This window comes from Aquarana catesbeiana, linkage group LG01 (assembly GCF_042186555.1).
Source record: "Aquarana catesbeiana isolate 2022-GZ linkage group LG01, ASM4218655v1, whole genome shotgun sequence".
In the NCBI taxonomy this organism is placed as follows: Eukaryota; Metazoa; Chordata; class Amphibia; order Anura; family Ranidae; genus Aquarana; species Aquarana catesbeiana.
The window spans coordinates 354,426,032-354,450,566 of NC_133324.1; the positions used below are offsets into that span (position 1 = coordinate 354,426,032).

Below are 24,535 nucleotides of genomic sequence, written 5' to 3' on the forward strand. Positions count from 1 at the left end.
CAATGACTCCATGGAAGGGATTCCAGTCAGTGTTTATAGGGGAATGGGGCGATTTCCCGGTTTCCAGGTTGCAGGATAAAAAATTGTTCCATCTTTGGCCGGCTTAAACTGATAACCTGCAAAGGCTTTTAAAGTGTTGGCCATTAACAATTTTTGGTACCATAGTGTAACCCTTGGTCTGCTGCTGCTCTGGGTTGCAGCATTGCTCTGTCTGGCAGCAGGGACCAGGCTTCTATCACTACAGATGCCCTGCAGCTCCTCCTCTCAAGTCATCCGACAGTCAGAAGGGCTGTGTGAGAGGAGAGGGGAGAGCGAGAGAGGACACTGGCTGCTGTTGCTGTTGGACTGTATGTGTAGCCCAAGTGAATCCCACCCACCACCCAGGAACACAGAGAGGAAGAGGAAACTGTGCTGCTGTGGATCCTGGAAAGGACAGAGCCTACTGGGAACTATCAGTGGTGGGGAATGTAGTCCCAGGGGAAACTGCGCCTGGAACTACAGATCCCAGAATTACTAGAGCTCTGCAGGAAAGGAAAAGGAAGGACTCTTCCTGGGCTTGAGGCAGTTGTTGGGAGGATGCTGTGGAACACACACACATTGCAGCAGGCACATTTTGACGTGGTGTCAGGGACAAAAAGAGAACGAGTTGATGACATCTTCTGGCCTGTGGGAATGCCACTGTCAAGCCTGATGTCACTGCCTGGTTGTGGGGAGGTTATCACTGCAGCAGATATCTCTGAGCCCCAGATGCAGAGCAGGAGGAGATAAGTTGTCATTCCAAGTTGTCTGGAAAAAACCCCCAGAACTAGTGGGTTTTGATAGGAGTTTTTCAGCTGGAAAAACTCTCTAACTCTGGAAAAAAAGCTTAAAAACGTCAAACAATGCAGTGTTTATCAGCATTTTTGAGCCATAAGCTTTTGCAGGAGTATAATTCTATTGAAAAACGCTAAAAAAAGGTTAAAAATGCTGCTGCAAAAATGCTAAAAAAACAAATTCCACAGCTACAGCTTTCTACAGCTAACGCTACTGGCTTTTTTATAACATTCAGTGTGCACGAGCCCTAATGCCGCATACACACGAGCGGACTTTCCGACGGACTGAACTCCGAAGGACTTTTCGATGGAGTTCCGACAGAGTTCCAACGAAACGGACTTGCCTACACACAATCACACCAAAGTCCAACTGATTCGAACGTGATGACGTACGACCAGACTCGAATAAGGAAATTCATAGCCAGTAGCCAATAGTTGCCCTTGTGTCGTTTTTGGTCCGTCGGACTAGCATACAGACGAACGGATTTTTCGATAGGACTCGAGTCCGTCGGAAAGATTTGAAACATGTTCTATTTCTAATGTCCATCAGATTTTTTGACAATTGACAAATCGAATTGTCCGACGGATTCGTTCCGTCGGACCTTTGCTGTCGAAAAGTCCGGTCGTGTGTACACAGCATCAGTCTGTGTGAAAGTTATAGAGTCCACACACTATGGTATATATACCTGAAAATTGATCAATCCTAATTTACTAACCTAAAGGCCCTAAAATTCCAGAACAGTTTATATATCCCCCAACTGACCCCTTTTTAGAAAGCGGACAGTCCAAGATATTTAGTAAGAGGCATGGCGAGTTTTTTGAAGTTGTAATTTTTTGTCACAATTTTTTTGAAAATTAAGAAATTAAAAAAAACAAAAAAATGTTCGCAGTTTTTTACATACTGTCACCAGTGCAGTACAGTGTCATATGACTGGTGTGGTGGTTTTTAAATATTTTTTTTATTACATTTTTTTTTACATACAGTGACCAGAGCAATACAGTTTTACCAGAGTAACATTGTTCTACTCTGGGGAGGTGATGAGGATTTTTATTTTTTTTACACGCTATGATTGCTTATAAATGTGCTTTTTTTTCTGAATGAAAATGAATCATTCAGCGTTTACTATTGTGAAGAGCTGTGATTGGCCACAGCTAATCACATAGTACAGATGAGCTGTGATTGGCCCTGTCTGTACCATGTGAGGACTCTGATCAATCACCGAAAACAGTACACATTAAATGAAAATTGTTCATTCTATTCACATGCAAGAAAAATTTTGGAGTTTGTCCCTTCAGAAATTTTCCATTGGAAAGTCTAAATCAGATGTGGAAAGTTGGTACACACTATCGTTCCTCGTACAGAATTTTTCTTCCGATTTTCTCATTGTGTGTACCTCACAAGACTGGACATATTTGGTATCTACTTACTTGATGCAGCCCTATCTTATCTATATTACCAAAAAGTTGTGTATTGTATTGTGCTTGCATGCACTAAAGTTAATTTTATTGTATTATTCCTAAAAATATATGTTTGTTAAACAGCTGTACTAAATATAGTGTGACCCAAAAAATTGCAACTTCTTTCTCCAGAACCGCTACTTTCAGAAAATATGTAACGTTTGGGGGATTTAGGTCATTTTCTAGCAAAAAAAATCTGTTTTTAACCACTTGCGGACTGCCCATTGTACATTTCCTATGGCAGGGCGGACAGTCTGTGCCAGATCACTTACCTAGTACGTGATCTGACACTTCCAGGTCTGGGGTACGTGCACGTGCTGTCGGCGACCCACTGCTGCTGTGATTCTACATAGTGGGGGTTGATCGGCGGGTACTGCGGACTCGATGTCTGCCAGAACCCATTTATGAAAAATCAAACGATTGTACCTCGTACAGAATGTTTTTTTTTAGTTTCTCATTGTGTGTACCTCACACAGAGGCAGGTAAGTACACAGACAGAATGGCAATCTGTCTACAGTATCTCACAAAAGTGAGTACACCCCTGACATTTTTGTAAATATTTTAATCTGAAAATCTTTTCATGTGACAACACTGAAGAAATTACACTTTGCTACAACGTAAAGCAGTGAGTGTACAGATTGTATAATGCCCTGTACACACGAGCGGACTTTGACCAGACTGGTCCAACGGACCGAGTCCAACGGACAATTCAACCGTGTGTGGGCTTCATCGGACCTGCAGCTGACTTTTTCGGTCGAAAATCTGACGGACTTTAGATTTGGAACATGTTTCAAATCTTTACGTCGGAACTCCTCCGGACCCAGTTCCTATTGAAAAGTCTGCTCGTCTGTATACTAGTCCGACAGACGAAAACCGACGCTAGGGCAGCTATTGGCTACTGGCTATCAACTTCTTTATTTTAGTCCGGTCGTACGTCATCACGTTCAAATCCGTCAGACTTTGGTGTGATCGTATGTAGGCAAGTCCGTTCATTGGGAAAGTCCATTGGAAGTCCGCCGAAAGTCCGTTGGATAGTCCATCGGACCAGTCCGGTCGAAAAGTCCGCTGGTGTGTACGCGGCATAACAGTGTAAATTTGCTTTCCCCTCAAAATAACGCAACACACAGCCATTAATGTCTAAACTGCTGGCAACAAAAGTGAGTACACCCCTAAGTGAAATTTCCAAATTGGGCCCAAAGTGTCAATATTTTGTGAGGCCACCATTATTTTTCACCAGAGCTTCACAGGTTGCCACTGGAGTCCTGTTTCACTCCCCCATGACGACATCGCAGAGCTGGTGGATGTTAGAGACCTTGCGCTCCTCCATCTTCCATTTGAGGGTGCCCCACAGATACTCAGTAGGGTTTAGGTTTGAAGACATGCTTGGCCAGTCCATCACCTTTACCCTCAGCTTCTTTAGCAAGGCAATGGTTGTCTTGGAGGTGTGTTTGTGGTTGTTATCATGTTGGAATACTGCCCTGCAGCCCAGTCTCCAAAGGGAGGGGATCATGCTTTGCTTTAGTATGTCACAGTACATGTGGACATTCATGGTTCCCTCAATCAACTGTAGCTCTCCAGTGCTAGCTATACTCATGCACCCCCAGACCATGACACTCTCACCACCATGCTTGACTGTAGGCAAGACACACGTGTCTTTGTACTCCTCATCTGGTTGCCGCCACACATGCTTGACACCCTCTGAACCAAATACGTTTATCTTGGTCTCATCAGACCAGAGGATATGGTTCCAGTAATCCATGTCCTTAGACTGCTTGTCTTCAGCAAACTGTTTGCGGGCTTTCTTGTGCGTCACCTTTAGAAGAGGCTTACTTCTGGGACGACAACCATGCAGACCAATTTGATGTAGTGTGCAGCGTATGGTCTGAGCACTGACAGGCTGACCCCCCATCCCTTCAACCTCTGCAGCAATGCCGGCAACACTCATACGTCTATTTCTCAAAGACAATCTCTGGATATGACGCTGAGCACTCAATTGCACTCAACTCCTTTGGTCGACCATGGCGTGGCTTGTGCTGAGTGGAACCTGTCCTGTTAAACCGCTGTATGGTCTTGGTCAATGTGCTGCAGCTCAGTTTCAGGGTCTTGGCAATCTTCCTATAGCCTAGAGCATCTTTATGTAGAGCAACAATTCTATTTTTCTCATCCTCAGAGAGTTCTTTGCCATGAGGTGCCATGTTGAACTTCCAGTGACCAGTATGAGAGAGTGAGAATTTAACACACTTGCTCTTCATTCACACCTGAGACCTTGTAACGAGTCACATGACACCGGGGTGGGAAAATGGCTAAGTTGGCCCAATGTGGACATTTTCACTTACTTACTTTAGTGTACTCACTTTTGTTGCCAGCAGTTTAGACATTAATGGCTGTATGTTGAGTTATTTTGAGGTGACAGCAAATTTACACTGTTATACAAGCTGTACACTCACTACTTTACATTGTAGCAAAATGTAATTTCTTTAGTGTTGTCACATGAAAAGATATAATAAAATATTTACAAAAATGTGAGGGGTGTACTCACTTTTGTGAGTAAGGCTGCTTTCACATTGGGGCAGGCGGAGCTTTACCGTCATTTTAGCGGCGCTGATCGGCCACTAGCGGGGCACTTTTAACCCCCGCTAGTGGCCGAATAAAGGGTTAAATGTGCCCGTGTAGCGCCGCTGCCAAATCGCTTTGCAGGCGCTTCGGTAACGCTGCCCATTCATTTCAATGGACAGGAGTGATGGAGGAGCGGTGTATACACCGCTCCTTCACTGCCCCAAAGATGCTGCTTGCAGGACTTTTTTAAATGTCCTGCCAGCGCAGCACCCCAGTTTGAAAGCACTCGGGCTCTCACACTGGGACTGCAGGGGAGGTGTTTTTCAAGCTTTACAAGCGCTATTTTTAGCCCAAAAGCGTCTGAAAAACACCTCATGTGAAAGGGGTCATACTGTATGTAAACAAGGCAGACTGTCGTTCTGTCAGTACAGAAGGCATGGATCCTGTATTCCTGTAAAGCAGAAACACTGATCCATGCCTTCCACTAGTAAAAGCACCTCCCCCACTACACTGAATCACTGGCTAGGCACACAGTTAACCCTTTGATTGCCCCCAATATTAACCACCTCCCTGCCAGTGTCATTAGTACAGTGACAGTGCATATTTTTTAGCACTGATGGCTGTATTCGTGTCACCGGTCCCCAAAAAGTGTCAAAAGTGTCAGTTAGGTGTCCAATTTGTCCACCGCAATATCGTAGTCCCACTATAAGTCGCTGATCGCCGCCATTATTAGTAAAAAAAAATCCCATAGTTTGTAGATGCTATAATGTTTGCACAAACCAATCAATATACGCTTATATGTAGCAGAATACATATTGACCTAAATTGATGAAGAAATTTGATTTTTTTTTACATTTTTTTTATTGGGTGTGTTTTATAGCAGAAAGTAAAAAAATATTGCCGACAAATTGTGGTTCTTTGTTTATAGCGCAAAAAAAACCCAAAAACATAGAAGTATCAAATACCACCAAAAGAAAGCTCTATTTGTGGGTAAAATGGACATCAATTTTATTTGGGTACAGCGTCGCACATTGCAATTGTTAGTTAGGCTGCATTTACGCTTGAGTATTTTTCCGGCGTGTTTCCGTGCATTTTTATGTGCGATTTTAGCACATTTTTGTGCAACTTTGCTCGTTTGTATGCAGCGTTTTTGGCTTTGCCATTTTTTTATTAGCCAATAGAGAAAAGTGTTACCTGTTGCATCATTTGTTGCTAGGTATTTCAGCTTTTTTTAGCTTTTCCATTAGCTTTTATTTCTTCTTTTATTATTATTCATTTTTTATCATGTTTTTTTGTTAGGGTAAGGGGTTCGAGTTCAGTTTAGGTTAGGGTTAGGGTTAGGATTAGGAGTTGGGGTTAGGGTTATTTAATATGATTTTATTTATTTTTTATTTAATTTCTTATTATATGAATAATAACAAATGAATAAATAAATGTAAAATAAATACACAAATAGATAAAAATCATAAATAAAAAAAAAAATCAATAAATGAATACTAAGTAACAATAAATAAATACTTAACCCTTAATGTTAACCCTTACCCCTTAAAAAAATAAAATACTAATAAATAACTAAAAGCGGAAGTAAACCCATCCATTTAACCATTTCAAAAAACAGTTATGCCGCGTACACACAACCAGTTTAGCCATCGTAATAAACTCCGATGGTTTCTCCGACGGAATTCCATTCAAGCGGTCTTGCCTACACACAGTCAACCCAAAGTCACACCAAAGTCTGACCGTCCAGAACGAGGTGATGTACAACACTTACGACGGGACTAGAAAAAGGAAGTTCAATAGCCAGTAGCCAATAGCTTCCGTCTCGTACTTGCTTCAGAGCATGCGTCTTTTTTGGTCCGTTGGACCAGCATACAGACGAGCGGTTTTCCCGATAGGAATTGGGTCCGCCGGAAATATTTAGAACATGTTCCATTTCTAGGTCCGTCAGATTTTTCGTAAAAAAAAAAAAAAAAAATCCGATGAGGCCTACACACAATGGGTATATACGATGAAAAGCTTCCGTCAGACTTTTTCTGTTGGACATTCCGCTCGTGTGTATGCGGCTTTACATTTCCGGCACATGCCAGGAATGTAACACTCCCATTGGTTGTGCTCTCAACCAAATTGTCAAACCATCCAATGGTGGTGTCATAACTGATCACATGTGCAGCATCATGGCAGTTATAGATCAAACAGAGGCCAAGATGGCGGCTTCCTTGGCTGAAAAAGATAGGAGGGTTTACTTCCACTTTAACACCCTAACACAAAATAAATTATTATTATTATTATTATTATTAATAATATATTTTTTGTTCGAGTCTGGGTGTTTATTGTTATTTTATTATTAATAATAATAATAATAATAATAATAATAATGTATTTAATATTTTTTAAGGTTACAGGTTATTTATTAATGTATTATTACATATTATTTATTTATTTTACTTATTTATGATGATTTTTAGTTATTTGTGTATTTATTTTACATTTATTTACCCATATATTATTACTATTTTTAATTTGAGCAGAAAAACGCACGCAGAAACACGCAAAAACGCATGAATGGCGTGTTTCCATTCATTCCTTTGGGAATACTACCGTGCAAAAAACGCCCAAACCTGCCCGATTTGAGCGACAAAAAAAGCTCCAGAACTTGTTTGAGCTTCATGCGTTTGGCTTCAGGCGTTTTGTGGAAATGTGAACCATCTTCCTAAAGAATAATAAATTTCTTTCTCCTCCAGCAATTTTAAGCCTCTGGCCGATAATCGCTGAGGTGTGAATGGGGCTTTAATCAGTTACCAACCAGCCCATAGCCAAATGACGGCTGCAGGGCGGTTGGATAACTCTGTGAGGGTGTACAGTGACATCCTCCCAGAATCCTGCTCTCGCCTGCCCCCTGGGGCGCGCACCCGAGAACATCCGTGACCGCTGGGTCCAGAGGACCCGGCGCATCACGGATCCCGGTAAACGGCCGCTGATCGTGGCCGTTTACCATGTGATTGCTCTGTCAAATGACAGAGCGATCACATGTAAACAAACCGGCGTCATGACATGACGCCGCTTCCTCCCTCCCCTCGGTACAGAGGGGGAGGGATCGGATGGCAGCAGCGCTGTGGGCAGGATGTGTAGTGCCCACAGCGCTGCTCAGTGACAAATACAGTCACATCCATGGATCCATGCTCAGCCATCCCCCCCATGCTCAGCAATACCCTGCACTATTCTGCAATACTCTGCAATACCCAGCATTACTCTGCAATACTCTGCAATGCTCTGCAATACTCTGCAATGCCCTGCAATACTCTGCAATAGTCTGCAATACCCCGCAATATTGTGCAATACCCTGCAATGCTTTGCAATACCCTGCAATAGTCTGCAATGCTCTGCAATACCCTGCAATACTCTGCAATGCCCTGCAATACTCTGCAATGCCCCGCAATACCCCGCAATACCCTGCAATACCCTGCAATACCCTGCAATCCTCTGCAATACCCTGCAATACCCCGCAATACTCCACAATACCCTGCAAAATACCTTGCAAAATACCCTGCAATACTCTGCAATACCCTGCAATACCCTGCAATACCCAGCAATACTCTGCAATACCTCGCAATACCCTGCAATACCCTGCAATAACCCGCAATAATCTGCCATACCCAGCCATACTCTGCCATACCCAGCCATACTCTGCAATACCCAGCCATACTCTGCAATACTCAGTGATACCCAGCCATACTTTGCCATACCCAGCCATGCGCAGCCATGCTCGGCCATACTCAGCCATTCTCTGCCATACTCGGCTGTACTCGGCCTCTGTATGTGGCCAGGCTGTGGAAGTCTCACACATGTGGTATCGCCGTACTCAGGAGGAGTAGGAGAATCTATTTTGGGGTGTCATTTTTGGTATGTACATGCTATGTGTTAGAAATATTGTATAAATGGACAACTTTGTGTTAAAAAAAATGCGTTTAACCACTTCCAGCCAGCCGCCCGTCATACGACGTCCTTGACTTTGTGCGGGGATATCTGAATGATACCTGTAGCTACAGGCATCATTCAGATATCAGCTTTTTCAGCCGGCGATTCCCTACACCATAAGAATGATCATAGTGGCTGTTCTGCTGCTTGATTGTTCTTACAGGAGGTGAGAGGGGATGTCCCCCCCTCCTGCCGCCCTCAGGTGCTTTTACCGACTCACCGCTACGATCGAAGCCAGGATCGTTTTTTTTTTTTTTTTAATTTCAGGCTTCCCAGCCTAGAGGTGAGATGTGGGGTCTTATTGACCCCATATCTCACTGTAAAGAGGACCTGTCATGCCATAATCCTATTACAAGGGATGTTTACATTCCTTGTAATAGGAATAAAAGTGATCAAAAAATGTATTTTTTGGAAAAAAGTGTCAAACCAAAATAAATAAAGTAAAATGAACAATAAAAAAAAAATATATATTTTTTTTCTCCCGTGTTCCCGTGTGCTCGCATGCAGAAGCGAACGCATACATAAGTCCCACCCACATATGAAAATTGTGTTCAAACCACACATGTGAGGTATCACTGCGATCGGTAGAGCGAGAGCAATAATTTTGGCCCTAGACCTCCTCTGTAACTCAAAACATTTAACCAGTAAAAAAATTTAAAGCGTCGCCTATGGGGATTTTTAAGTAGAGAAGTTTGGTGCCATTCCACAAGCGTGTGCAATTTTGAAGGGTGACATGTTAGGTATCTATTTACTCGGCATAACTTCATCTTTCACATTATGCAAATACATTGGGCTAATGTTACTGTTTTGTTTCTTTTTAAAGCACAAAACTGTTTTTTTTGCCAAAAAACGCGTTTGAAAAATTGCTGCACAAATACCGTGCTAAATAAAAAGTTACAACGACCGCCATTGTATTCTCTAGGGTCTTTGCTAAAAAAAAAATATATAATGTTTTGGGGTTTTATGTAATTTTCTAGCAAATAAATGATGATTTTTACATGTAGGAGAGAAATGTCAGAATTGGCCTGGGTGCTCCAGAACGCCTGAAGGTGCTCCGTGCATGTTGGGCCTCTGTATGTGGTCACGCTGTGTAATAGTCTCACACATGTGGTATCACCGTACTCGGGAGTAATAGCAGAATGTGTTTTGGGGTGTAATTTGTGGTATGCATATGCTGTGTGTGAGAAATAACCTGCTAATATGACAATTTTGTGAAAAAAAAAAAGAAAAAAAAAAATCTTGATTTTGCAAAGAATTGTGGGAAAAATGACAACTTCAAAAACCTCACCATGCATCTTTCTAAATTCCTTGAAATGTCTTCTTTCCAAAAAGGGGTCATTTGGGGGGTATTTGTACTTTTCTGGCATGTTAGGGTCTCAAGAAATGAGATAGGCCGTCAGTACTTCAGGTGTGATCAATTTTCAGAGATTGGCACCATAGCTTGTGGACTCTATAACGTTCACAAAGAATAAATAATATCCACCGATTTGGGTTATTTTTACCAAGGATATGTAGCGGTATAAATTTTGGCCAAAATATATGAAGAAAAAATTACTAATTTGCAAAATTTTATAACAGAAACAAAGAAAAATGCATTTTTTTTACAGAATTTTCAGTCTCTTTTCTTTTATAGTGCAAAAAATAAAGAACCCAGCGGTGATTAAATACCACCAAAAGAAAGCTCTATTTGTGTGAAAAAAAGGACAAAAAATTAATTTGGGTACAGTGTTGTATGACTGAGTAATTGTCATTCAAAATGTGAGAGCACCGAAAGCTGAAAATTGGTCTGGTTATTAAGGGGGTTTAAGTGCCCAGTGGTCAAGTGGTTAAAGCAACGCAGTGCAATGTCACAAAAAATGTCCTGGTCAGGAAAGGGGGGGGGGGGGGTAATTGTTCCTGAGCTGAAGTTGTTATGTTTGTGAAAAATGACAAAATGACCCCAGATGTGTGGTTCATGTGGAAATAAATTGTTTTTTTTTTCATCTTTATTTGTGAAAAGACCTTTAATAAAGCTGTACAGCCTCCTCTGCCATGCAGGAATACAGAGTGAAGAGGAATGGGAGATGAGACTTGGAGCGCAGCGAGGAGACTCCTCAGGTCAGTCAGAACATGCTGACCCATTTGCGCAGTACCTCTGCGCAGAAGCGCCGCAGAAAAGCGCGTCCAGCAGGTGGCGCCCACACTGCCCCCCCCATCCCATTGCCTGACAGCGGTGGTTCCATGGCGGTGACGTCAGGATGCTGTTGGCAGGGGGTGCAGGGAGAAGAAGGAGCAGAGCCTGCCCACTCCTCCTACCTCCCCTGTGAGCGCTGAGTGGGACTCACTGGCACTTGGAGGAAGTTTGGTGCTGGAGGTGTCCCGCTTAGCTTGGAGTGTACGGAGAAGGATGGTTCGGGCGAGGAGCGGAGGAGCTTCAGTCTGTAGAGGTGTCTGTTTGTAGAGGTGTCTGTCTGTAGAGGTGTCTGTGGAGTGCTGGTACAAGGACTTCTTCTAGAAGGAAGGAGTGAGGTGAAGAGAACTGACAAAGACTTCATTGTACAGGAGGTGGAGGAGAGGCAGCGGGCGGCTCGGGGGGCTACCAGCCCCATCCCTGTCCTCAGCACACACTCCATACACTCTCCGGACCCTCCACCTTTGGATGCTGTGATTGGTCACGTGGGGAGAAGATGACATCTCACGGGATGGCCAGGAGGAAGGCTGGGGGGCTGACATGGCTACTGCTGGCACTGCTCCTCACCCTGACTACAGGTAAGTGAGGACACACCTGTATAGAGGACACCATGGTCTTCTTCTCCCCCCCCCCCTTCCCTGGAGGATGTGCTTCTTCTGGCCCCCCTGGTTATTTTATGTGATGGAGGGTGGTGCCCTGTAGATCCTCATATCCCTCTCTAGGAATGTGTGCAGGAGATCTGGGCTGGGGAATGGGGATGTGATGTTTGCTTGGAGCTCATAACTTCAACAAGTGTGTCCTGGTCATTTTACCCTCACCAATCGTGCCCATACACGCTTCCATAAATCATCAATTTCTTGTCCGATCCATGTCTCCCAATGGGAATGATCAATCTATACTCAACAACTCGATTGATATGCCCCACACAGGGAAGTGGATACTGATCAATAGTTGGAAGATACAATTTTAAATGATCAATTGCAATTCTGTTTCCACCACATGAAGCAGTGGCAGCTGGTGCTCAGTTTTCTTGGGGGTGAGGTGGCTGGCAGCCTCCCCAGCCAGCCAAACAACTCCCCCAGCACTCAATCGATCGCCGCTTCTTCCGTCAGCCCCGCACTTACCCCACCCAGGTCGTGGCTTTGGGGGCTTTCCCCCTTCGTCTCTTCCTGAGTCTCAGCGGTCGCTTCTCCTCCCGGCCAATCAAGACTTAGGACTCCCGGCCAACCGGGTCTCAGGACCTGCTTCCTGATTGGCCGGGAGGAGAAGCAGGAAATATTATTTCGCTATCATCACACAACTGGGTGGCGCATGGAGTAGGGGTGGCGGCGCCCCTGTGCCCTGCATGAGCGGCCGCTAAGGATGAGCTCCGGCATGTTCGCATGCTGCACTTGCAGAGACCGCCAGGAAGTCGGCACGGCGCAGCGCTAATCACAAGCAGTGAGACGTTTTACCGATGTGCGGCTGCAGAGATCGGGAAATGTCTCACTGCCCGTGATTAGCGCTGCGCTGTGCCGACTTCCTGGCGGGATCGGCACGTGCAGCATGCGAACACGCCAGGGCTCATCCTTAGCGGCCACCACTGTTTGGAAGTCATGACCGAAGCATTTGAGTGCAGGCGACCAATGACAGCCAATAGATTTCCACCATGGCTGATCGACTCAGTTTAATCAAATCTGAGCTAAATTGATCACATGAAAAAAGCATCTCAGTGCTGGTGATCAATGACAGCCAATAGAGTTCCACTATTGCTGATCGACTCAGTTTGATTGAATCTAAACTAAAACAATCACATGACCAATGCATCTCAGTGACAGCCAAAAGATTTGCACTATGGCTGATCGACTCAGTTTGATCAAATCTGAGCAAAATTGATCACATGACCAATGCATCTCAGTGCTGGCAATCGGAAACAGCCAATAGATTGCCACCATGGCTGATCGACTCAGTTTAAGCAAATCTAAACCAAATTGATCACATGACCAATGCATCTCAGTGCTGGTGATCATTGACAGCCAATTTGCACCATGGTTGATCGATTCAGTTTGATCGAATCTTAGCTAAATCGATCACAAGACCAATGCATCTCAGTGCTGGCAATCAATGACAGACAATAGAATTCCACCCTGGCTGATCGACACAGTTTGCTCGAATGTGAGCTAAATTGATCACAAAGGAGTTTATGGCTATTCAATAATTTGCTGCTTTCATCGGTCAGATGATGAAATCGAAGCGTGTTTAGCCACCATAAAGGCCTCATTCACACCTGAGCAATTTGAAACAGAAGTTCTCCAATGCTCCACACTCAGATATCATGCTATTCTAGTGTGTCTGTTCCCATCTATACGTGATGGACTATTGCTTAGTGTTCACAAGAAGTACAGGAGCTTTTTCTGAGCCATGATGGTTCATTTTTAGCCCCTATAGACTTCAGAGGGGGGACCTGAAAAAAAAGTAAGTAATACACAATGTTGTGCCTAACAACCATCTGCTCCTTCTAATAACTAGCATATCACTGGCTACAAGGGAAACGCTCATGATGAAAAACATGCAACAAAGGCTCCAAAGTCACATAAAAATACCCACACACTCAAGAGTGAGCCTTCCCATTTAAGACTATAGGGGACAAAAAACACAGGATCACGCCTCAAAGAGGCTCCTGTACTTTACTTTCTCATACAGTTCTCACTATACATATGAACAGGCACAATAGAATAACCTAGAAATCTGAATGTCGAGTATTGAAACGCACTTCAGATCGCCCAGGAGTGACGGGGGGCTTAATCCAAGCTGTTCAGTGTGTTCTCTTTTATGAGTCCTATAGGTGTCACTGGCTTCTGTGATATATTCATAATTCATGTTGTTGTAAAGCCCAGCTTTAGCTAAAAGCTTTCTCTTTGTTTTATATAGGCTGTGGCAGGGTTAGAACCTCTGTTACCTGCTGTCTGTGGTCCCATTAAGGAGATTTTCACTCACTGCCTATCCCAGTGATGGGGTCAGTGGGACAGGAAGTGAGGGGAAATCTCTTCAATAAAGACGGCAACAAAAATACATTTTTTGGAAAAAAAAAAAAAATTAACGTTTCTCTTTTGCTGTCCACATCTTCCTGTTCCAGTGACCCCCACCCCCCTCCAGTCCCTCCTTCTTTTTTTTTTTTTTTTTTTTTTTAAATGTTACAAGGGTGTGTCAGTAGGACACAAAGGGGGGGTGTACTAAAAATGGAGCACTCAGAATCTGGTGCAGCTGTGCATATTAGCCAATTGGCTTCTAACTCCAGCTTCTTCAATTAAGCTTTGACAATAAAACCTGGAAGCTGATTGGCTACATGCACAGATTTTGCATTCTCCAGTTTTAATAAATCTCCCCCATTGTGAGTAGGTTCTCCCTGGTAAAGTTACAGTTTGGCTGGAGTTGGGCTTTAAGAGTTAGATGTGATCTGAACTTTTGATTGTTTGAGAGATCAATAGTAGATTGTGTGAAAGTGATCATCAGTATGCATTGTGGAGTGCTGGCCATTGTCTGTGCTTTTCATGTCCGATCCTTCTCCAGAGATTAATATGATGACCTATTGTCTCTTAATAGGTAACAGATCCCAGGAGGGCAAGATAGTGACAGGGTCATTTAGGAGATTGCAGAAAGGCTGTTAGTTACAGATAACCCTAGAGACATCCAAGTAGAGTGTGGAACTATTGAAGATAGGACTTTTCTGATAAGATTAGCCCTATCTGTCCCTTCCATTCTTCACTATTGAACTGTATTCCTGGCTAGTGTGGAGGAGTGCTGTGCAATCCAAACAGACCCCCTAGCCATCTCTACTGCTGTAAAAGAGCACGTATATAGCCCCAGCTCTATGGAACCCTTTTCTTCCCTGATGGGTCAAACTGATGTCAATCTATTGAGCAATTTTGTGTATTTGATCGTTATTTGGTGTCCTTCCCCCTACCACCCCCACTGACCTAGGAATTCAAACATTTGAAAAGTGCATGGGGATTTGTGATCATAGCTCAGGGGAGTAGAAGCGATGTTGTATATTGGAGTGGACATGTTAATCAAATGCATGTTTTGAAAGGACTTTTCTTCTCCTGGTCAGGCTCTAATCCATTTAGCTCTCCCCAGGAGGTGACAGATGCTTAGATTGTGCACTTCCTGTTGCTCAGCTCCAGGCTCCTCTGGCTTTTCAGACCCTCTGCCATTTGTTCCTTTACCTGGAGGAGGGGGAGGGGGATGGGGGGGGGGGGGGGGGGAGAAAGGTCCTGCTGCCTCTTGTGTGATGTGGGACATTTGATCTGAGTTTTGTGGACAGCTTTTCTTTATCCTCTTTGATTTACATTGACCTTTCCTGAGAGTGCAGGTCACAATTATATTTTAAAAGCAATAAAAAAGTCTTGCGGTTTCTGAAGGGTTTAAATATTACCTGCCAATTTTAAGCTGCCGTGATCAGCCTACATATTTAATAGCCGCGTGAGCATGCAAAGCTGAAAATAAGTTTTGAAATGTTAACGTATATAAGTCCATAGGGCTCTTCCATACAAAGGACAAGCACAACACAATTACTGTAACAAATGCATTCCAGGTGTGCATAACATAAGCCTAGAGTCTTCAGAATGCTTCAGAGAAGCTGATCAACTGCCGGAATCATACATTTGTTTTAACTTACTACTTGTTATTATTAACTGGAATGTACTGTATATAGCATAGCAGTGATTGTGAACTTTATTACAGAACCAAATGCTTGAGAATTTATTTTAAAGGGATTTCTTAATGATTTCTGTTTTTTGGATATCTTGGAGTAACAAAAGGGTGGGCTCTTTTGTTGAGTAAATTGGATATAGGTCATTGTCCTAATTATTTGTCTAAATGGCCTTTCGGGTGAATTGGCCAAAATCCAAGCTGTGGGTGGCCCTCCAAGCACCAACCAGCTCAACAAAAATTGCCTGAGCAGGGTGGTAACTTATCAGCTGAACAGTGACCTGAATCTTGTCAGATGCTATCACTGGTCAACAGTGTCAGTAGCCACAAGTGCCCTGGCTGCAAGAATACAATGGAGATTCCTCTATACTGTACACACTGTTGGCATTAGATAAGGAAAGTTATTGTTTTTTTCCCTGCTTTTATAGGGTAAAAGACCAGAATCATCTATGGCTGCCTTAACCAAATATTTAAGGCCTTCACTATCACCTCTGGTGCTCAAGGAAGATGGTCTCCAAACTGTGGCCTGTGGGCCAGATGTGTCCCTTTGCTTGCTTTTACCTGGGCCTTTTGGTCACTATTCCATAGTGACCAAACAATGCACTAATTCTTCCACTGACACCAATGACGGGACACTATTCCTTCCACTGACAGCAATGATAGGACACTATTCCTTCCACTGACAGCAATGATGGGACACTATTCCTTCCACTGACACCAATGATAGGACACTATTCCTTCCACTGACACCAATGATGGGACACGATTCCTTCTACTGACACCAATGATGGGACACGATTCCTTCTACTGACACCAATGATGGGACACTATTCCTTCCACTGACACCAATGATGGGACACGATTCCTTCTACTGACACCAATGATGGGACACTATTCCTTCCACTGACATCAATGATGGGACATTATTTCTTGTACTGATAATAACAATTGGCACTATTCCTCCCACCAATACCAATGATGGGGAACTATTCCTCCTCCTACAAACCACTGGTGCTATGTAATTTTCTTACTACCACTGACACCAAGCCTCAAGTCTGAAGGATATTAATCTGGCCCTTTGTTTAGAAGATTTGGAGACCTCTAATCTAAGATCATGACATGTATAACCCCTACAATGTAAGTACAGTATAAGAGACCTGCTTATCATCTTCTTTGCTTATAAACATTTTCCAGCATATAAATGTGTGTTATCTCTCAGAAGGGCACCTGTAGACCACTTACCTGGGAACAGACACAAAAGGCACTGTTAACTAGAACAGTTACTACTGTACCCCACTCTGTTCTGTAGATTCTCTTTCTTACAGTGCTCTGACTTTCTTTGACTTTATGGATAAGCTCCATCAGCTGGCACCCCCCTATAAGATTGCCTCTACTGCCCACTGAGGTAGTCTTATTGGACAGTAGAATGGCAGTTGAAGCCATGAAATCAGTAAAAGTCGGGCCCCCAATAATATGGAGATGCTAAATCGGAGAGGGGCATGAAAGGAGACTAATCCAGTTTATAACATACCAGTAGTCATTGTGTGTACTCTTACGGATGACTTTTATGTTCATAATGTGGTATCGTTTCACTTTAAAGCAAACAGGCAGTCCTTCCTCCCCCATATATGGTACTTACAGGTATGCAGGAAGGAGCATGTGACACACTTTGTGGCAGTGATGGACCAATTTAAAAAGCACAAGTGTTGTCACACGGGGGGGGGGGGGGGGGGGAGTGCATATCCCTATGTAAACTTTGACTTGAGTGACCTACAGCTTACACAGGGCAGCAGATCTTGCTGGAGAATTGTTGCATTCAGCCCGTGTGTATGTCAGCCGGTACGGCTGGGTTTTGTCAGATGAGCATGCTGGAAAACCAGCAGCCAACAGGCTCCGAATCAGCGCTCTCAGCCAATGGCTGAGAGTGCTGATCGGAGTGTTCTGGCGGGGGCTGTCCAGAACACTGGGAGATCGCTGTACTAACGTCGGATTGTTAGTACAGTGGCTCTGACTGGAGCTGTCAGTTTTTGTTTGTTCAAACCAGCGAAAAAAACTATTGTGTACTAGGCAGTGGACAGTGATTCTCCACCTTATTGTTCAGTCAGCAGCCTGAGGTGGGTCGTGGACCCAGCTTAACTGGAAAGTAGTAATCGGGGCAGCTGAGAACCAAACTGTTTTGTTTAGCAGGGGTGTTTGCATCACAAAATACGGGCTGAACATAATTACAACCCCTTTTGCATGTAAAGCGGATTATCAGCTTTAGTTGGTACAATCTCCATTAGATTGAACACCAACAATGAAGTTTGAGGCCCTTCATGAACAATCCTTTCAATTTATAAATCTAATAGGCCGTAGCTCTACATCATTGTTGGTAAACCTAAAAGACATTGTACTGTATAATCAGAATATAATGTGCGTGGCCAGCTTTAGGTGATAATACACCAGAAGACCTGGGTGTACAACATAGACACTATGTGGGCAAATTTTAGCAGCTCTTTAACTACTTTATGTCTAAAAAATGTGCATGTTCCCTATCAGTATTGAACCTCTAGATTGTGTAGTGGACAGCAGAAATAGTTTGAGGAATGCATGCACTGACTAGGGTCTGCACCAGATGTGCACTGACTACAGGACTTGGCTCAAAAATGTGATGGTCACAGGTATAACAATTGTAATCTAACCAGTTGTAAACGGAAGTTTTACAGACTTGCCTTGTTTTTTTGGATGGAAAATTGTACTGTGTATGTCTAGAATTATATTATACGGTATCTCACAAGAGTGAGTACACCCCTCACATTTTTGTAAATATTTTATTATATCTTTTCATGTGACAACACTGAAGAAATGACACTTTGCTACAATGTAAAGTAGTGAGTGTACAGCCTGTATAACAGTGTAAATTTGCTGTCCCCTCAAAATAACTCAACACACAGCCATTAATGTCTAAACCACTGGCAACAAAAATGCGTACACCTCTAAGTGAAAATGTCCAAACTGGGCCCAAAGTGCCAATATTTTGTGTGGCCACCATTATTTTCCAGCACTGCCTTAACCCTCTTGGGCATGGAGTTCACTAGAGCTTCACAGGTTGCCACTGGAATCCTCTTTCACTCCTCCATGACGACATCACGGAGCTGGTGGATATTGGAGACCTTGCGCTCCTTCACCTTCCATTTGAGGATGCCCCACAGATGCTCAATAGGGTTTAGGTCTGGAGACATGCTTGGCCAGTCCACCACCTTTACCCTGATCTTCTTTAGCAAGGCAGTGGCCGTCTTGGAGGTGTGTTTGGGGTCATTATCATGTTGGAATACTGTCCTGTGGCCCAGTCTCCGAAGGGAGGGGATCATGCTCTGCTTCAGTATGTCACAGTACATGTTGGCATTCATGGATCCCTCAGTGAACTGTAGCTCCCCAGTGCTGGCAACACTCATGCAGCCCCAGACCATAACACTCCCACCACAATGCTTGACTGTAGGCAAGTCATACTTGTCTTTGTACTCCTCACCTTGTTGCTGCCATACACGCTTGACACCATCTGACTGAACCAAATAAGTTTATCTTGGTCTCATCAATCTATGCCCTTTAGTCTGCTTGTCTTCAGCAAATTGTTTGCAGGCTTACTTGTGCATCATCTTTAGAAGAGGCTTCCTTCTGGGATGACAGCCATGCAGACCAATTTGATGCAGTGTGCGGCGTATGGTCTGAGCACTGACAGGCTGACCCCCAACCCCTTCAACCTCTGCAGCAATGCTGGCAGCACTCATACGTCTATTTCTCAAAGACAACCTCTGGATATGACACTGAGCATGTGCACTCAACTTCTTTGGTCGACCATGGTGAGGCCTGTTCGGAGTGGAACCTGTCCTGTTAAACCTCTGTATGGTCTTGGCCACCATACTGCAGCTCAGTTTCAGGGTCTTGGCAATCTTCTTATAGCCTAGGCCATCTTTATGTGGAGCAAAAATCCTTTTTTCAGATCCTCGGAGAGTTCTTTGCCATGAGGTGCCATGTTGAACTTTTAGTGACCAGTATGAGAGAGTGAGAGTGATAACACCAAATTTAACACACCTGCTCCCCGTTCACACCTGAGACCTTGTAACACTAATGAGTCACATGACATCGGGGAGGGAAAATGGCTAATTGGACCCAATTTGGACATTTTCACTTAGGGGTGTACTCACTTTTGTTGCCAGTGGCTTAGACATTAATAGCTGTGTGTTGAGTTATTTTGAGGGGACAGCAAATTTACACTGTTATACAAGCTGTACATTCCCTACTTTACATTGTAGCAAAGTGTCATTTCTTCAGTGTTGTCACATGAAAAGATAAAATATTTACAAAAATGTGAGGGGTGTACTCACTTTTGTACTGTATATATTTATAATATTTTATATGACCCACTCCATGCTGCAGTCTTTTTCCTTAAATGGTTAACACATTATAACATCATAAAAAAACCCAGAAAAAAATGTACAGACTGAAATAACGAAACAACGTGAAAGTCATGACACCAAGCTGTCCTGCTTGCTTCCTTCGATAAAGAGAATGTCCTTGGGTTTACACACCGTGTGATGGGCTTTTGTGTAATCTGCTTTAGGTGACCTCACTTTTAAGATATTTATTACTCAGCTTTCAGGATAAAATCGCCCTAGAGATCTTTATCACTGTGTGCAGAAACACATTTTCCACTTTAAATGTCAGTTCTGTTCAGCTTTGGCTTTTTGTTGCTTTATATTTTTCTTTAAATGCCACTTTGCTTATCTTAAATGGATTTAATGATGATGGTCAACTTTCTTGATCCCTTGTTTTCCAGAAACTAATAATTTATCAGACAAGCTTATCCATGTTTTAAGCAGCCCCTGTTAGGCCCCCCAGCATTTTATTTTCTTCAGGAGGTGCATTCGGCATCCTGGCTGTTTTATTGTCTAAGGCTGGCCATACACTATACAATTTTTTTCTTTTGGATTTACCCAAACCATATAATATGAGGTCAAACCTGAACACTTTTGATTTGTTTGCAATCAGGCAGGCCCTTGCACTACATAGTTGAAGGTACATCTTAAGGAAATTGAATAATTGAAAATGATTATGGACAATTTTATAATGTATAGCCAGCTTTAGGCTGTCCATACATGGTTCCATATATATTTTTTTTTTTTTTTTTTGTGTGCAGCCAGTGGGCAAGGTAGATGGGGAATCCTCCCCGCTGTGCTATTGTATTTGGACAGTGGGCATACTCCCCCACTGTCAGAATACACAAATCAACGCTGCAGCCTGTGGCCTGCAGCACTGATTGAGCGGCTTTTATCCAGCAAAACAGTTTAACAAAACTTGATCGGTAGATCGACTTCTGTTTGACTGCAATAGCCACATATGGATTCATCCATGGCTACCTTAAGTCAAGCGTCTCCAATGCATTTTCATAGTGTGGTTGGACTGGTCACCAGCACAACTATTGACGCCAAAGCACTCGGCAGCATTCATTGCTATGGAGTTCATGGCCAGCCTGACCACACCATTGAAATGCATGACACTGATCCAGGATAGGGTGTTTCAGGGCCACCCCAAAGTTCAGAGGGAGACCCGGTCTCCAACCCTATGCCATGGTGGAGAAATTGTAAGGTGGGGGGGGGGATTCTGATATAATAAGGGGGCCTCAAATGTGATAAGGGGCTGATATGAAGCAGGGTTTTGTTGTGAAGGTATTTCTTATGCCTCTTACACACGATCAGACTTTCCGACAACAAAACCGTGGATTTTTGTTCCAAGGGTGTTGGCTCCAACTTGTCTTGCATACACACGGTCACACAAATGTTGGCCAATAATTACGAACGTAGTGACCTACAAGACGTATGTGATGTCTCCATTACGAACGCTAGTTTTACAAGACCGAGTGCTTCCGGCTCGTACTTGATTCCGAGCATGCGTGAACTTTTGTGCAACGGACTTGTGTACACACGATCGGACAGTCCGACAACAGTTTTGTTGGTGGAAAATTTGAGAACCTGGTAGCCAACATTTGTTGGCGGAAAGTCCGACAACAAATGTCTGATGGAGCATACACACGGTCGAACTTTCAGCCAGCAAGCTCGCATCCAACATTTCCCGTCGGAAAATCCGAACGTGTGTATGCGGCATAAGACTGTGCTGATTTATTCATTTAAATTGTATTCATTCATTTATGAAATTGATTTTTTTGGCCTCTAAGTATTTTCAAACATACAACATGACCCTTGTATTAAAAAGTTTGGAGACCCCTGGTCTAACTGAATATCCTTTGTTCTTGAAAGTCAGCAGCTTCCCATACACAAGCCAATACTTGGCTTAAGAGTTCTGAAAACAACCTTTTCTGAATATAATCTTCTCATATGTGGCCACCTTTAAAAGGGTGTTGCATTTTTAATAGCTGTGTTCAACAATAATTCAGTTTGCCAAAGCTGAAACTCTTTCTTTTCATCAAGATGCTTTTTTTGAGATATTCAGGACAAATTGGTGGTGGATATCCATATTAGCTGTAGCCACGTGACAGTAAATGTGACAGCAAAAGATGAACACACCTAGGAAAAATGATCAAGGATATTAAAAAAATGTATGGCATACCTAAAAAAAAAAAAAAAAAAAAAAAAAAAAAAGTATGGTATACCTGTAAAAAAAAATATGTATAGTATACATGCAAAAAAAATAAATAAATAAAAATGTATGGTTGACATACGCACATTCTCAGTATAAGTCAGCCTACAAATTATGCTCTTATCAGTGACATTAGTAACAAACATTGAGCCATATGGGGCCACCTTTATTCCAAAGCATCCACAAGTCTGGTTGGATTCCTAGAGCACTTGTAGATTATTTATACATCTTATCAGTCAATTTCTTTCATTTTGGAAGAAACAGGTATGAAAGGTATAACGTACATAAAATCAATGAATAAATGTTCACCTTGTCTTTATGATTCTGTCATTGGAAAAAATGGAGGCTGCCTTTATTGACTTTTCCATTTGAAAATTCTAGTCTTGTGAATTTTACATGGAACAAGTATGTAGATAAGTAGCTCTGACTTTATCAGAATATATGTTCCAGGCCAGCAATGCAGAGATGATCAAAGCCAGTGTGTCAGCAATACCAGTGAGAGAGTAGCATTGTCATATGGAAATCAGTAATGGCAGCTTCCATATTTCTTTTGTGTCAGATAATTGATCATAGGTATGTGGTAAAATATACATATATCTCCATAAAAGCTATAGAAGGTTTGTCATCAGTTAAATGAATTCAGTCCTATTTTAGAGTTAACAGGGTTAACAGAAACACTGAAAACTATTGGGGCATTGGGTTAGAAGGGCCCAATCAGCATCCTCAGAAATTGCATGTGTAGCCAGCATTAGTTCCACTGTTAGGATAAGTGCATCTGTATATGTGATCTTTCACTTTTAAATACCGTAATCATTTTCAAAGTCTGCATAGTAATGTTTAGAGCTGGGTTATTTGTGTATGTGAAAACAAAGAGCGGGACATTGTTCCATGTTCTCGCTTGTAAATGTCATGTGACTGATGTGTGGAGGTAGGGCAGTAAACAACTGGATGACAGTAGGGGAGCATTAATCACATTAACTAATGCCTAACTGTTTGCAGGAAACCTGCTTTTCTATTACCCTTTGGTATGTGTTAATCATCACTGTCATTTGTATGGAAATGGATTTCATTACTAATTACAAACCTGCCAGCCTTTTCATTGGCAATGAGCAATGAAAGGAAAGAGTTCCTGTTTCAGTACACTGTTGATTGTTGGCCAATAACGAGTGACTGTGAAAACAAATATGTGTTTGAGCCATCTTTAGCTGGCCATACATGAGCAGATTTTAAGTGGGTTAGGACAAACCAACTTGATACACAAGGCCATGGGGTCACCAGAGATGTCTTTTTTTTTTTTTTTTTTTTTTTTAGGGTATGAATGTCTTGATCTTTAGCAGCTTTGACTTTCTGTGGTAATGGAAAAAATATGAACTGCCTGGTAGAGTGCCAGCCATCCAACTCATTTAGGGGACAGTGAGAATGATCTTAGCAGCTTTGCATCCCCCATGGTGATCAATATCTACGAGTACTGTATATAACTATTTAGCAGGAAATGGAGGAAAAGTAATCAAACTTGTTCAGATTGCCTTCACAGTATGTCCAAACCGAACTTCCTCTTTAGATAAGTTGCGTTGTGTATTATTTTGCTGCTTTTTCCAGATGTAATTGTACAGAAACATTCCAGGACACCTCAGTGTCTATCATCAGCTGTCTTTGCTTACTGATCATAACCTCTCCAACATTCTCCCTTGTAGATAAAAAAAAAAAATAGCCGGCAACTCCAATCCATAAGAATAATTTATTGGCACATGTAGGAAAACGGGTTTCGGCTGGAGAGCCTTGGTCACTGCATAAAAATGACCGAGAGACACATTCCATATATAATATATGGGGATCTCCACCCACCCAATCAGCATCAGGCTAATCAAGCAAATTGAAGAGTTGTTGGGTTGGTGGGAGAGTATACCACTATGAAGAAACCTCAGGAGCCGGACATGCTATTGGTTAATGACCTATGCACATAAGCAGACAGAAAAGTAATTAAAAATTAGATGTGAAAATACTCATGACCCAAGTGAGATAGGAGAAAGGGAAAACGGAAGAAGGGAATAAGGAAGAATAGGAGACAAAGAAGAAAAAAAGCCCTGGTTCAAATTGCAGCAGTTTGGCATTCAATTTGACATGACAAATCGGCAGCTGTTGCTGGCAATAGCATTGTTTGAATCGGTGTGGCACCGCACTGAAACCCAAACGTAGTTTCTGTACTACTTTTGGTGACTTGGGGGTGCGATTTGTATTGACA

General features: G+C 42.7%; 1 protein-coding gene across 1 annotated transcript in view; it reads left to right on the top strand.

Moving 5' to 3' along the window:
• The first annotated feature begins 10,986 nt into the window (after nt 1-10,986).
• The window catches only part of ROR2 (receptor tyrosine kinase like orphan receptor 2), a 190,787-nt gene continuing 177,238 nt past the window's right edge, over nt 10,987-24,535 (top strand). Inside the window, exon 1 of the mRNA XM_073632858.1 lies at nt 10,987-11,549. Coding sequence (XP_073488959.1) covers nt 11,468-11,549 — 82 coding nt within the window. The 5' untranslated portion in view covers nt 10,987-11,467. The remainder of the gene's footprint in view (nt 11,550-24,535) is intronic.